The sequence below is a fragment of the Portunus trituberculatus genome, chromosome 49 (genome assembly GCF_017591435.1).
Source record: "Portunus trituberculatus isolate SZX2019 chromosome 49, ASM1759143v1, whole genome shotgun sequence".
NCBI lineage: Eukaryota > Metazoa > Arthropoda > Malacostraca > Decapoda > Portunidae > Portunus > Portunus trituberculatus.
In genome coordinates, this window is record NC_059303.1 from 9745360 (window position 1) to 9760198 (window position 14839).

Genomic DNA, 14839 nt, shown 5'->3' on the forward strand with positions numbered 1-14839 from the left:
ATTGTTATATTTATTTGTTATTGTTATTATCAGTGGTAGTAGTAGTAGTAGTAGTAGTAGTAGTAGTAGTAGTAGTAGTAGTAGTAGTACTAGTGATAGTAATAGTAATGGTAAGTGTAGTAGTAGTAGCAGTATTGTGCAGCAGTAGCAATTGTAGTAGCAGCAGTATCTTATCATTGTCATCATTATTGTTATTTTATTTTTATCGTTTAGTGTTGTATTGATTGATTTTTTTCTACTATCATTGCTGATGTTGTTAGTGTAGCAGTTGTCGCTGCAGCAGTGTGAGCGGTAGCAATACTACGGTGTACCAGGATATGAAAAAAAAAAAAAAAAAAACAGGATTTCTCTAGGGGTTTATTCAAAACTTTACAATAATCGACCTATGTGGATTCACAAACTATCTACAAATGTATGTCAATGGAAATCATAACATTTATTATAATCAATGTTCAATATATTTACCGTTTGTGTCACGTCCGGATACTGTACAGCGGACCCGTAAGCGCAACACCTCAGCTCCCGCCGAGCGGCAAGCTCCGGGCACAGGTGGTCTTCAGATTAATGTGTACGGGAAACCATATAGAGAATCGTATATACAGCCCCGTGTATGAATAGCAGTTTCTGTGTATCCTCACATCTCAGAGGCAAAGAACTAGTGTTAAAAAACCGGCTATAATTTATTTACCATTTCAGTAGATTAATATATTGTTTTGTTTATTTATTGATTACATTTCTCCACTAATATTGTTTTTATTTTGTCTGAGAAAGCGGTTATAGGTATTTTCCATGTCTTTATTTCGAAAAAAAAAATTTCAATAACAAAAAGGTGAACGAAAAGTTACAGTATCTTAATGCCTTTAGTTACATATATGCTCAATAAATCATCTAGGCAGTAACATGTGTCATATATTTGCTAGCAGTTAAAAGTGTCATGGCTGCAACAACGGGATTACATAGTGTTTTTTTTTTTATAAAAAAACTCATATTGTGTTTGCCTCTGAGAGGGAAAACGGACGCTGCTCTGCGCACCGTTGATTAGGAGTGGATGAAGTCGTATCACTGGGAGAGGAGGGAGTGTGCTTGTGTTTCGGCAGGGGGCTGGAGTGCAGGAGGCCGCCGGGTCCGACAACACGGTGTCTTGAGCATCAGCTATATATATAAAAGAGTCCCATGCAGGTCACCTCGTCTCTCCCCCTCACCGCCCCGGATCCTCTGTTCCTTGGGCCTCACTCTGAAACCCGCTGGAAGCTAGCGACTGCAAGTACTATCAAAACATGTTGTACTATCATACCGACCAAAGATTTGTCCGGATAGACCTACAGGGGCAAGATGAGGGAGGGAGAGACCTACGGGTTTTATTCTCGTCCACAGCCGCGGTTGACCAACACAGTCTCCCTCTGTACAGGCATATAAAAATCTCGCGACGGTAGTTCGACCGTCACGTTCCTCTGTACATACAGTGAGTTTCCTCGTAGAAACTCTTTTTCCACGAAATTTTATTTATTACTGTTATTAATATTACTATCTTTAGTTATTACATGTCTACTCAATATATTTATCCTTTTGCAATGGACAGCGCCGCCGCCTCCACGTTCTGACCCAGGAAGTAGTAAATAAGCAGGATGAGAATTTTGTTGCAGTGGTGATTTGGCCTTAGCAAAAATGAAAACTACAGTAAAAGAAGTTATTGAAGATAGTGAAAGTTCCACTTTTTTTTCTTATAAGCATGTACAAATTATAAATACTATGTATATCTTTACATTGGGAACTGAACGCATAATTATCAAGGAAGAAAATTAGTTCTAATGTAATGGTATGATTATTACTGCTGAAGGAATGAGATGAATTACAGAAGAGCTGGTGAAGAGAACGAACAGGACTGAGACAGAACCCGTAAACTTACCAATATTGAGACTGAAATATATTTTGATTACAATAGTTTGATCTGTGCTTCGGGAAACACCTTGTACACACGGGTAGAACCGACGACCATAGCGTACACACGCGCACACGCACACGCACACACCTGTACACACAAAACGCACGGGAAGAGTGAAGCGCTCGAGGAATCTGCCGTGAACGTGACAGAGTTTTCTGGCTAAGAGATAGTTTGTTTTATGCAACATTTGCACATACTATATGTATCTTTTTTTTATATAACGTATAATATAAAATGAATTTAAAGCTCCAATCTAAGGAAATAACTTTGTGCGTTAAGAATGCTGCAGTAGCTTTACGTCCCCACACATTCTTGCACGTTAGCTACCGTCCACCTACGTGTGAGTCAGTCGAGTCAGCTTCAAGCCTGCGGTAAAATCCTTGGAGGTGAGTGATTTATCTTTAATTACTCAAAATATAGATAAGACTTTTTCACATTTATATATATATATATATATATATATATATATATATATATATATATATATATATATATATATATATATATATATATATATATATATATATATATATTTATGAATGAACCAAACGTATTAATGTTTTCCACCACACTGGTGTGAAAGATGAGGTTGGAAGAAAGACAAGTGAAGACCGCCCGAAGGAGAGCGAGAAATCTTGGTCCCTGTTTGTGTTTCTCTCCATGTCTCTCGGTGGATCGGCCGCGACCGAGCCGTGCTAAGCCCAGGTGTGTCCCAAACCCGCCCTAGCCTACACTCCCCCTACCCACGTGTGTTGCCTGCTTGCTGACCACGGATAGAACATCCATGTGTGTGTGTGTGTGTGTGTGTGTGTGTGTGTGTGTGTGTGTGTGTGTGTGTGTGTGTGTGTGTGTGTGTGTGCATGCTTCCCTGTATTTATCTGTTAATTCTTACTCATTAACTTTATCTATGTCTGTCTGTATGTTAGTTTTATTTACCTCTATCTGTTCATATATTTGTCGCTGTAGCTCCACTTTATATGTGCAGTATTCAATCCTCAAATTTTATATGATTGTGTGTGTGTGTGTGTGTGTGTGTGTGTGTGTGTGTGTGTGTGTGTGTGTGTGTGTAAATTACTGTAAATATCTTGAACAGAAACACTGAATGAAGCTGTGTCACGGGAAAAAGAGCAACACACACATCATTTCGTCTTTGATATTATACGAGACATTTTATAAGTAATAGTGTCGAGATGAGAAAATACTCGTGTGTAAAAAAAAAAAAAAAAAAAAAAATCAAGGAAATTTAGGTGAGGTGCTCTGGTTTAAGAATATGAATGTGGGTGGCAGGCGTCGTGTGTAGATTTCTGGCCCACGGTGAGACAATTCAGCGGCGCAGCTAAACACCCTCTGGGGAGCAATAACTGATCGGCCTCCCGCGACGCCGGCGTGCGGAAGAAGGAAAGTCAGAGGTCATTCTAGGTCCCAAGGTCAAGTCTATATAGGTTTTAGGTCTAAGGGAGGAGGAGAGGAAGTGGTCGCGGGGACACTCAACAGCTCCCTCAGTCACGGTTACAACAGACGGAAGAGTGTGAGTCATCTCTCATTGTAGCAGTTACTGCAGTTAACTGAAAGGGACTGAGGATAGAAATAAAAAGAAAATTAAGTATATGTTTAGAGGCGAACAACTGTGAGTGTGAGAAGGATGGAAGGAGTCGCTTGAGGGATTATTTGTAATGATCTTGCCCCTGCTCTCCACTTCTCCTCTTTCGCCCTAATGAAGCGTCAAAATTTGGTCGCTTTTGAAGTCATCGTGTCACTTATTTACTGAAAGTTGGGCAGGTGCGAAGGATATTAGAGACATTATCCTCCTTACCTCAATGTATAATTTGGTTTGTGAATTTGTCATGGCGTGCAAGTTTTGTGTCAGTTTTTCAGAGAGGTGGGAGGTATCTAAGTATTGCTTTGGTCGTCCTCTAGGACTTTGGCGGCAGACTCCTGGATCGTTTCACTCATCCTGTTCGACTACCGTACTTCTTGCTTTTCTTTGGGACATTATTCTGACGGTAGGCTCAGAGCAACACTATATTTTCATCAGTATTTTCTTCAGACGGGACTGAATGTTAACCGTGCCACTTTAACAACACCTTCCTTCCAGTGGTGTATGATACCCAGACCCTCAGTGATTTGGAAATAACACCATGCGACTGCTCTGTGGTCTCGTGCATCACATGGCACCACAAACACACACAACCCTGAGATGAGATAATTTCTTCTACGCTCCTGGGCGGCGACTAAGTGGCCGGAGCCGGCCAGCAGCCAGAGATTGAGTAGTTGAAGATAGGAGAGGGTGAGCCGGGAGGGCTAAACAGTCCGCCAGACCTAGGGGTTGTATACAGTAGAGTAGGGGCGGGCCACCGCCGGCCGACCCGCGCCGTCCCAGTAGGAGCACGAGAGGCAGGTAGGGGAAGTAAGGATGAAGGCTGAGAAGGGTGTGCGCGTTAGCAGCAGCAACAGCAGTAGCGGCAGCAGCATCAGCGGCAGTAATGATAACAGCAGAAGGAAGGGTCGCAGGACTGAGCCGGGGTAAAGCTACAGAGCAGGTGCTGTGAGTGCACCCAACAAGTGCGGCGCTGCCCGTCCTTATAGCGTGGTCAGGCCGTAGTCAGGCTTCATGGCCCCGTGTGGGTATGGTGCTGAGATGGGCGTCAGACCGGGAGGTGGCATCATTCCCCCGCCCATGTGTGGGTAACCCGGGGTGTGACCTCCCGGGTGCGGTGTCCCTTGCTGCTGCTGTTGCTGCTGTTGTTGCTGCTGTGCGGCTTGCTGCTGCGCTGCTTGTTGCTGAGCAGTCTGCTGTTGCTGCTGTTGCTGTTGTTGTTGAGTGTGCTGCTGGTCTTGCGTAGGGGCGTTCTGCGGCGTGTTTTGCGTCTGGTTCTGGTTCTGCTGCTGGTTCTTCGGGGTGACGGTGGTGGTTACGCCCGCTGGGTTGGTCTTTCTCCGCACGTTCTTGGTGTTTGGCAGTTTGTTGTCCTTCTTCCACTTCATTCTTCTGTTCTGGAACCAGATTTTGATCTGTCGCTCAGAAAGACACAGCGAGTGGGCGATCTCTATCCTTCTCCGCCGCGTCAGGTAGCGGTTGAAGTGGAACTCCTTCTCCAGTTCTAGTATTTGGTGTCTGGTGTAGGCTGTCCGCTGCCGCTTTGGCTCGCACCCCGGCTGGAACTGACCATTTGCTGCAAAGAACAACAAACAAGCAAACTTAGGGACGCTGCTCAGGCAGGCGAGCATCTTTATATTTTCTTTACTTGCCCGTGCAGACTAACCACCGACCCCAAGCCTTCAAAGGGAAACAACCAAAAAATAAATGAAAAATTCCCTCTCGTAAGACTATCAGACGCAGCGGCCATTACCCGGCCCTCGGCTAGAATCCTGAGCTCCCTGAAGCTAGTGGCAGGACTCTCTCTCTCTCTCTCTCTCTCTCTCTCTCTCTCTCTCTCTCTCTCTCTCTCTCTCTCTCTCTCTCTCTCTCTCTCTCTCTCTCTCTCTCTCTCTCTCTCTCTCTCTCTCTCTCTCTCTCTCTCTCTCTCTCTCTCTCTCTCTGTGTGTGTGTGTGTGTGTGTGTGTGTGTGTGTGTGTGTGTGTGTGTGTGTGTGTGTGTGTGTGTGTGTGTGTGTGTGTGTGTGTGTGTGTGTGTGTGTGTGTGTGTGTGTGTGTGTGTGTCCCTCATTCCAGGACTGTGCCTGGGACGCTAATGGCCAAGTCTTGTGAGAACCGCTAATTGGATAGTGTTCCTTGGACGGAGCTGTAATTGTGGGGTAATCACCTGAAGGCTTTTCATCTATCTTACGTGTCATTCGTGGTAACAACCTATAGTAAGGAGAGCCACACTGTAACAGTATGAAATAAAGCTTATTTCTAAAATTTGCTAAATGCAAACATTTATTTGGAAATGTATTTTCAACAACTAGATTGGTAATCAACTTCGTTCGAGGGAACATTGTTTTTGAAACGTGAGCCTCGCATAAAAATAAATGCCTACATATTTCTTAACATAAGTAAAATTAGAGCAAGTAACACTGAAGCCCCCTCACCTTACGACACGGTACACGAAGCCAAGTTCACTTACCGTATAGTGTTCCCGCCCCTTCTGCAAAGAGAGTAAAAGAAATGCGAAAATTATACTGAGCTATCCAATACATTTGAATCCTTAAGACATAAGCATAGGGAAGGAAAATAAAATCATTCCACCGTCAGTATGTGAAGCTTGTTCCGACACAAACTCACTTAGATCCCTTGGCAGTGCTAAGAATGTGCAGAGGCGAAAGGAAAAAAAAAAATCCCTTTCCTTTTCATAAACCTGTGTGGTGAATATTGAAGGAACTTTTGGAGAATATGAAAAGTGTTCAGATACTTAGCTCCAGTGTATGTGTGTGTGTGTGAGAGAGAGAGAGAGAGAGAGAGAGAGAGAGAGAGAGAGAGAGAGAGAGAGAGAGAGATGGTGGTGATGACACTAATGATGGTGAGATACAAAAAAGAAAAGACTGGCAGACTATATTCCTTGCAAAAATGAATATTTAAATTAGAGAGGAATATAACAGTACTAATATTTAAGAGAATTTACTAAAAGTTCGTTCCTTAGATAAATTGATGCATTGCATTTGAAAATAATATAGTGACACTCGTAAATTTGTGACACTTAACTGAGCTTATTAATGTTGTTATTATTACTATTATTCTCATATTTATTACTATTAATTTGCAGATGTTCTTATCAATGCAATCCTCTCGTGACAGGAAAGACATGTTGTTTTGGGTGGTAACACAGCACATTGTCAATATATATATATATATATATATATATATATATATATATATATATATATATATATATATATATATATATATATATATATTTTTTTTTTTTTTTTTTTTTTTACGGTAAGGCCTATAGCGCCTGTAGGCACACTTGAAGAGTGTATAGGAAGCGCTGTTCAGCTTCCGCCCATTAGTGGCGCAGACAATTTTATTTATAGTGGTACCCATATTAGGGCACATATCACCGCCCAAGCTCATCTTGAGTATAACCACCTAAAACCTGGGTATCATGGTGATATGTAGGTAACTTTAAACCACTCGAGAAATGGCAAAGTGTTTTAAGGCTGTACGTGGTGGGCTTCTAACCTACGCGTGGACGTCTGCCCGATCCCACGCTCACCACCTTATACACTATGCCACCGCCTCCCTAATATGACTGTTGCCGTTTTCAGTTAATTTACTAATATAGCTTTTACGTTTCATGAAATGGTCTGCACTTAGTATGCGTAAAGTAAAGATACCACGAGGAAGTAGGTGTATGAAAGCGATAAATCACAAGTTAATAAAGAAAAAATAACAAAAACAGAATTAGGGAATATGAGCAGAGTAGCACACAGTATCTATAAGAAAAAAAAGAAAAGAAATAAGATGAAAGTCACATAAAAAATATAAACAAAATATAAGAACTATTTTGAGAATGAAAATATGTATATGTTAATGGAATCTACAACACAAGGTAAATTTCATTAGATGTACACAAAAGAATAATTAACGTCATGGTGTTGGTCACTTAATATAAAACATGCCAAGCTTACGCACTGTACGTACATACTGCATAGCAAGGTCTCATTTTGTGCCTGTGATATACAGAGGACACAGGCAAGGCGCAGAATAATAGTTTGGATGCACCTCTTGGTTCAAGCAGTTCTGAGCCAGCAAGTAGCCAAACTGATCCGTCCGTGACCTTCATAATTCATCCCGAGAGGCAGCGAGGTCACAGGTCAGGGGTCACCTTCCCACGGGACTCACTTCGCCGCCCCTGACCCTCAAATCATTCCAGTAATGTTTTTATTAGTGTGTACAGCCGCGCTGGGAGCTCCTATATTTTTCAACGTGTTTTTTCCTCTTCAAGCTTTATCAAAAATTTTCAGCATAAATATCTCTTCGACTCTCTTGAAATTCGTCTCTTCTACTGATTAAAACCAGTGTATTAGTTTTATGTCTTGTTATATCGAAGACTGTAACTCTCTCACACACACACACACACACACACACACACACACACACACACACACACACACACACACACACACACACACACGGTAGCTCAGTGGTTAGAGCGCTGGCTTCACAAGCCAGAAGACCGGGGTTCGATTCCCCGGCCGGGTGGAGATATTTGGGTGTGTCTCCTTTCACGTGTAGCCCCTGTTCACCTAGCAGTGAGTAGGTACAGGATGTAAATTGTTGTCCCGATGTGTGGTGTGTGCCTGGTCTCAGGCCTATCCGAAGATCGGAAACAATGAGCTCTGAGCTCGTTCCGTAGGGTAACGTCTGGCTGTCTCGTCAGAGACTGCAGCAGATCAAACAGTGAAACACACACACACACACACACACACACACACACACACACACACACACACACACACTGACAGAGGCTGGGTGTGATCGGCCGCCATTATAGCGATCGATGCCCGTGACTCACAAGCTTCGGTGCCGCGCCAGCTTCACGACAGTCATTTATTCCCTCCTTTGGAAATATTCGCCTTGTCTTAGCCTTATTCTGACCTAGAATTCATTCTCTCTCTCTCTCTCTCTCTCTCTCTCTCTCTCTCTCTCTCTCTCTCTCTCTCTCTCTCTCTCTCTCTCTCTCTCTCTCTCTCTCTCTCTCTCTCTCTCTCTCTCTCTCTCTCTCTCTCTTTTCGCTTTACCGATAGCTAAGTTTAGACACCATTGTTTGTTTTTTGTATGGATGCAGTGTGTATGTGTGTGTGTGTGTGTGTGTGTGTGTGTGTGTGTGTGTGTGTGTGTGTGTGTGTGTGTGTGTGTGTGTGTGTGTGTGTGTGTGTGTCTGTGTGTGTGTGTGTGTGTCATGTACTACTTCTGGCCTTGGCTTTATTGCTAATACTAAAATCACTAATGTTGCTTATGAAATTTCTATATTAAAGTATCAATTACTTCTACTACTACTACTACTACTACTACTACTACTACTACTACTACTACTACTACTACTACTACTACTACTACTACTACTACTACTGCTGCTGCTGCTGCTGCTGCTACTACTTTTTCTTCATCTACTAAAAAAAAGGAACTGCCCACTACACACAACATTTCCTTCTTAAAATTTGAAGCGTAGAACATACTGACTTTTTTTTTATAACATAACTTGATTTTTATTAATTTATTTATGAACTCTAACACGAAATTGAAGAATATGAAGTGAAAACTGAATAATTGAATTGGGTGTGGATCTTAAAGCGGAGGACCCAGCAAGAGCAGCGCCGAGCCGCCGCCATCACTGCCTCAGCCTGGGCGAGGATTCCTGCCCACCACCACCACCACCACCACCGAGCCACGGAGAGTGGTGCAGAGAAAAGAGAAATGTAAAGGAGAAAACTGAGAATAAGGGAGCAAAATTCAGGAAAATGTATTAAAGAATAAATCCTAAGAAATCAAGGGCACGTAGTGAGATTCGGTAGACAGGAATAAAAGAACGAACAAGAAAATAAAAATGGTTGTCACCGATATTGGAATGTAAAAAAAGACAAAAAAAAAAGAAAAGATGGAACAAAGAAAATGTCCCTGATTATGTAATATAAATATAAATGCTCTGGAAGAAATAAAGCAGGAGAAATATGATTTCGTAGTTACTAAAATTAATGATTATTAACCAAGTAAAATAACGATAGCAGCATATGTTGAAAAGGAAAACAGAAAGAAAAATAAATAATATATATATATATATATATATATATATATATATATATATATATATATATATATATATATATATATATATATATATACATATATATATATGATCAAAATCAAACAAGTGACGATGGAAGGGATACAAATGAAACCAGGAACATTAGAGGTAAAATAAAGAACAACCTGCATCTAAAAAAAAAATATATATATATATATATATATAAAAAATAAGAAAGGGCCGAAAGTCGAAAAATAATGGAAAAAACAAACTATAACAAAACCAGTTTGAAATGAAAGAATTATAACTCTGGTAAAAAAAGCGAAGGAGAAAAAAAATACATTTGTAAATTTTGAAGGTAAACAAGGAGATCAACCATTATAAAGGAAGACAGTGAGGAATAAAGAACAGGATGTGAGCCAGCGAACTGATACGCAGCGTCTGAAGAACAGGGCGAGTGAGTTGCTCTCGTTACCCTGACGGAGGCAAGAAAAAATGCAGAAAAAAAGCCCCATCACTCCACCAAGCGGTATCATGAAGACCTCAACCCCAAGAGCGTCTTCTAAATCGAGTACTCAAGACCCTTAAGATGTAATTTTAACCCCTGAAAATGGGCATAAAAATTTACAGATTCGAGACGTCTCAGCTTGCGCAAGACAAATAAATCATTGGACACCGGAGCCGCCATAGCGAGGGAGCCACAACAGAGCCCTAACAGAGCCACACAGGGCTAGGCATTGTTTGTTTTGAACGATGATTTTATATTTACCTTCAGATTACTCTCTCAGAATAAAAGGTGCATCATGGGGAGCACGGGTGGCGAGGGATCAGATGAAGGCTACAGTGACTCGGTGGATTTGGAAGGAAGTGTCTGCGTCCCAAGGCTCGTGTGTGAAGTGTCTGCTTGCTGAGTGAGGCTCGCGTTGCAAGTGCTTCTTTATCGGTAGGCAGTGAGGAGAGGATGATGCGCCAGGATGTTTTAGTTGCTGAATATTTTAAGTACACTGGTTATGTTTTACAAGGTGGTTTTATCATGGAGGTTTATTTTCGGCCGTCACTCACTGGTGATTTCACTCCTGATATGCACTGCCAGCACTATTTACAGGAGCGTGATCGCCATACCTCTCATTACAGTCTTTAACGAGAAGATGAACCAACTTGCCACTCGCTAACAATGACGTGCAAGATGACGCTCACATATTAAACACTGCGTGGGAAGAAAAAGGTAATGATAAAAAGACTGAGCTTATCTTTCAAGGCAGATCTAGTCCCTCCTTTGCAGTATTTGTCTTGACGTTAACCTTTGTCCTGTACACCTTTTCTGTGCACACCCGCACCCACACACTTGGCGCACTCTGAGTCACTCACTTACGCCCTTCATATACCTTCCAGCATTTACATGTGAGTCAGGAATACACCCTCGTACACTGCATACTCAAAAGCCATTCTTCGCACTCTTCCCATGCATTTCAAAACGACCAACCCCACAGGTTCATCTCCGCTCATCCTCCTGCTGGCCCGGCACCTCCACAACCAGCGCTAGTCTTCATAAGCGTAACCTCAAAGAAGAATAATATCCACAAAGCTGCCTCATCTAAATATTTAATCTATAGTAATTGATTGCCCTTATTATAAAATACCGCAATTTCAACAATAGCCTTTAACGTAAATGTATAAATTATCAAAGGAAATTCTTTAGGCGGAGTTTTCTTTTAGGAATATTTGCTTAAAGCGGCCATTTTCTATCCATTATGAGCAAAAAGAAAAAAAATGTAAGTTCTATCTATATACAATACATCGTCATCAAGATCAAATCATAGCCAGTTACTAGGAAATGGTACATAGGAAGAGAGAGAGAGAGAGAGAGAGAGAGAGAGAGAGAGAGAGAGAGAGAGAGAGAGAGAGAGAGAGAGACAAACAAAAATTATAGTGTACTTTCTCGATTTTTCTTCCTTTTTTTCATTCTTTTTACGTCAGCGAACATCAACCACTAACATCCCTTTGTTCTGTTTTTTTTCTCTTTTTTTCTGTTTTGGTATCTTTTTTGGGGAAACAATTTAACGTTCATTTATGTATTCCGGGATCCAATACTCTCTGGATTGGGGGAAAAAATAAAGCTGAAAAAAAAACAATGGACGGCTGAACCAGCGCAGTTTAAAATTCTGTTTGCATTTGTTTTGTGAAATGATTAATCGACTTTTATTATTCCCAGCCAAGCGACGCGCGCATGCCACTCATTGCAGGGGTCAGCTTTTTTTTCTTTTTTTTTTATAAATTTTTGTGGCATGATATTTTCTTGTATGGATAAAAGTATGTGACATAATATACTGACATTATTGTTGTTGCTGCTGTTGTTATTGTATTTGTTGTATGATATTTCACTTAAAAAAGGATTATAATGCTTCTGTTATTTCTGTTTTTCCATCTTTTCATCGTTTTCCGTTGTGTTTGTTGTTTCTAAGATTATGATATTACTTATTTTAGTTATAAAATTCAGAGAAGTAGGCAATAAGAGAGAATCTTCCTTGTTTGAGAGAGAGAGAGAGAGAGAGAGAGAGAGAGAGAGAGAGAGAGAGAGAGAGAGAGAGGAGCGGCCAGCTGTCTCTCACCCTCCCTCTCCCTCTCTCCCTCCCTCCACGCCTGCCCGATATCCCTACAGCCGACACGACAAAATGGCGTCCGCGGCCCCTTCGCCCTCTCTGTTTTAATTCCTTTGTTCTCTGTTCCTGATCACCACTCATCATCCATCTGCCTCCTCTCCCCGCCAGCCACACCTCCGCCGCGGTATTCTCACCTGTCTTTTACCATGCGGACTCTGCCTCGTGTATTCGTCAGACATTGATTATCAAGACTCCATTAATAACTAAATGTATCGATAAGGAATATGCGACTGTGTCTCTTCGATGTAAGGAGAAAGGGTGTGTTGAGTGGAAGGTGAGAGAGAGAGAGAGAGAGAGAGAGAGAAAATAACAATAATAATGATAATGATAATAATAATGATACTACTACTACTACAACTACTACTACTACTACTACTACTAGTAGTAGTAGTAGTAGTAGTAGTAGTAGTAGTAGTAGTAGTAGTAGTAGTAGTAGTAATAATAATAATAATAATAATAATAATAATAATGATAATGATGATGGTGATGATGATACTACTATTATTACTACTATTACTTCTACTACTACTACTACCACTACACTACTACTACTACTACTACTACTACTACTACTACTACTACTACTACTACTACTACTACTAATAATAATAATAATAATAATAATAATAATAATAATAATAATAATAATAATAATAAGAAGAAGAAGAAGAACAATAATAATAATGGTAGTAGTAATAACAACAATAACAATTTGATAAGGAAACAGTCTCTCTTATCTACCTTCATCCGTTCTCAGGAAATGTATTGCTTTTTAATTGCTTGTAATAAATCAGTATAGACAAGAGTAACACCTGATGCTGTGCTGGATAAGGAGCATAAAGGAGAAATGAACAACACGATCTTGGCCGCGAGGATCTGGGCTGATAGACTATACATGCCGGCAGTATATTAGCACCATTAGGTCCTTGTTGACTCATTTAACACCAACAAGCTGGGAAGGGTGCAATATTGTCATGAAGCTTTATTAGTTATCGCAAACTCTCCTTTCTTACTTGAGTTCATTTCGGTGTTAAATAATCCCTTCATTTCTGTTTGTCTTCCCTTCAATACTGAGCCAAGCTGGTGGATATAATTTTGTCAATAATCATACCTCACATCACCTCACCAATTCATGCTTAAGTTCTCTTCAGTACCAAACAGTCCCTTCAGTTACTCCTATTTGGCTTCCTTTCAATACCGAGCCAAGTTGATGCCTTATTCTACCTCATGTGGCTTCGTCAGTAGTAACCTAAGGACCTTGAGGCATCCATCGGGTAACAAACTAGAGGTGTAAGTCATCCTCGCGAAGATAGTGTTTGATAATCCTGACGTTCAAGCGACCCGCAACTGGGCTTACGCTTTGGAGTTTTTATCCGTGGCACTCATCGCCAATCTCAAAGAAGGGATCTGCACCAGCCCTCCTAAGCGGCCATTACCAGTCCAGGCGAGAGACGGCGACCATGAGTGAGCGGAGTCCCAAACCCTTGTGCCTGTGTGTGTGTGTGTGTGTGTGTGTGTGTGTGTGTGTGTGTGTGTGTGATTGCAAGAGAGAGAGAGAGAGAGAGAGAGAGAGAGAGAGAGAGAGAGAGAGAGAGAGAGAGAGAGAGAATCTGTATTGTCTTTTTCGTTTTAATGTTGCTATTGTTGCTGTTGTTGATAGTAGTAATTAAAAATAAGTATTGTAGGGATGGTAATCATGTCAATGTTGTTGTTGTTAATATTATTACTATTATTATTGTTATTATTATTATTATTATTATTATTATTATTATTATTATTATTATTATTATTATTACCATAGATGTTTTCTTGTTTTTGTTAATATTGTTATTTTTTTATTATTCATGTAATTTTGATTATTTCCAGTATCACCTTCACTTGTTGTTATTGTTGTTCTTGTTAAAAAAAAAAAAAAAAAACGTTTAAGTATCATTTAATCGTTAATAAAAAATAAGAGAGAAATTTGGATGATTTACCGAAAAGAAATGCGGAAATAAGAAAAACATCAGATAATAGTTCAACAAGCCTAAGAGCGCCTTGACTGAGAGGGTGACGTTGTGCATGAAGAATTAAACAAGACGAAAAGATAATCCACATATCGGTGAGTAAGTTCTTTCGTTACCATGGCGGCGCAGCGGCAGAGGCGCACAGAATATGTATGCACAGAGTCTTGCCAGGAGACTTACAAACATGATCCGCTTTGTAAATAAGAGGGGTGAACGAGGGGGACTGGGAAATATTTACTAATAGTAGAGGACGAGGCGGTTTGTGGGAAGAGGCGAGAGTTTTCTGGCGGTCCACGCTGGCCACACCGCCCTACTTGGCTCTTGTTCTTTTAATCTCATAGCTCGTGTAGTTCTCAAGTCAGTACTTATTCTAAAATGAATTTGTCTTTCGTGTGAATTTACTCTCAGCATTAGAGTAAGAAAAAATACATGCATATTATATACATAGCAGAATATATTAGCGTCAGTGAAATTCGGTTTTGCTTCATATTTACAATTTATCAGATGTCCCTTTTAGAACCTTTTTTTTTTATATTTATACCAT

General features: G+C 40.6%; 1 protein-coding gene and 1 long non-coding RNA gene across 3 annotated transcripts in view; one reads left to right on the forward strand and one right to left on the reverse strand.

Moving 5' to 3' along the window:
• The window catches only part of LOC123499175, a 197357-nt gene that overhangs the window by 124808 nt on the left and 57710 nt on the right, over positions 1-14839 (forward strand). The window lies entirely within an intron of this gene.
• Positions 2831-14839, reverse strand: part of LOC123499173 (homeobox protein Hox-D4a-like) — a 32037-nt gene continuing 20028 nt past the window's right edge. For both annotated transcript variants that reach the window (XM_045246874.1, XM_045246873.1), the window contains 2 exons: positions 6009-6029; positions 2831-5115 (listed from right to left, as the gene is read on the reverse strand). In XM_045246874.1, the coding sequence (XP_045102809.1) occupies positions 4523-5115; positions 6009-6029 (614 nt within the window). In that variant the 3' untranslated portion in view covers positions 2831-4522. The remainder of the gene's footprint in view (positions 5116-6008; positions 6030-14839) is intronic.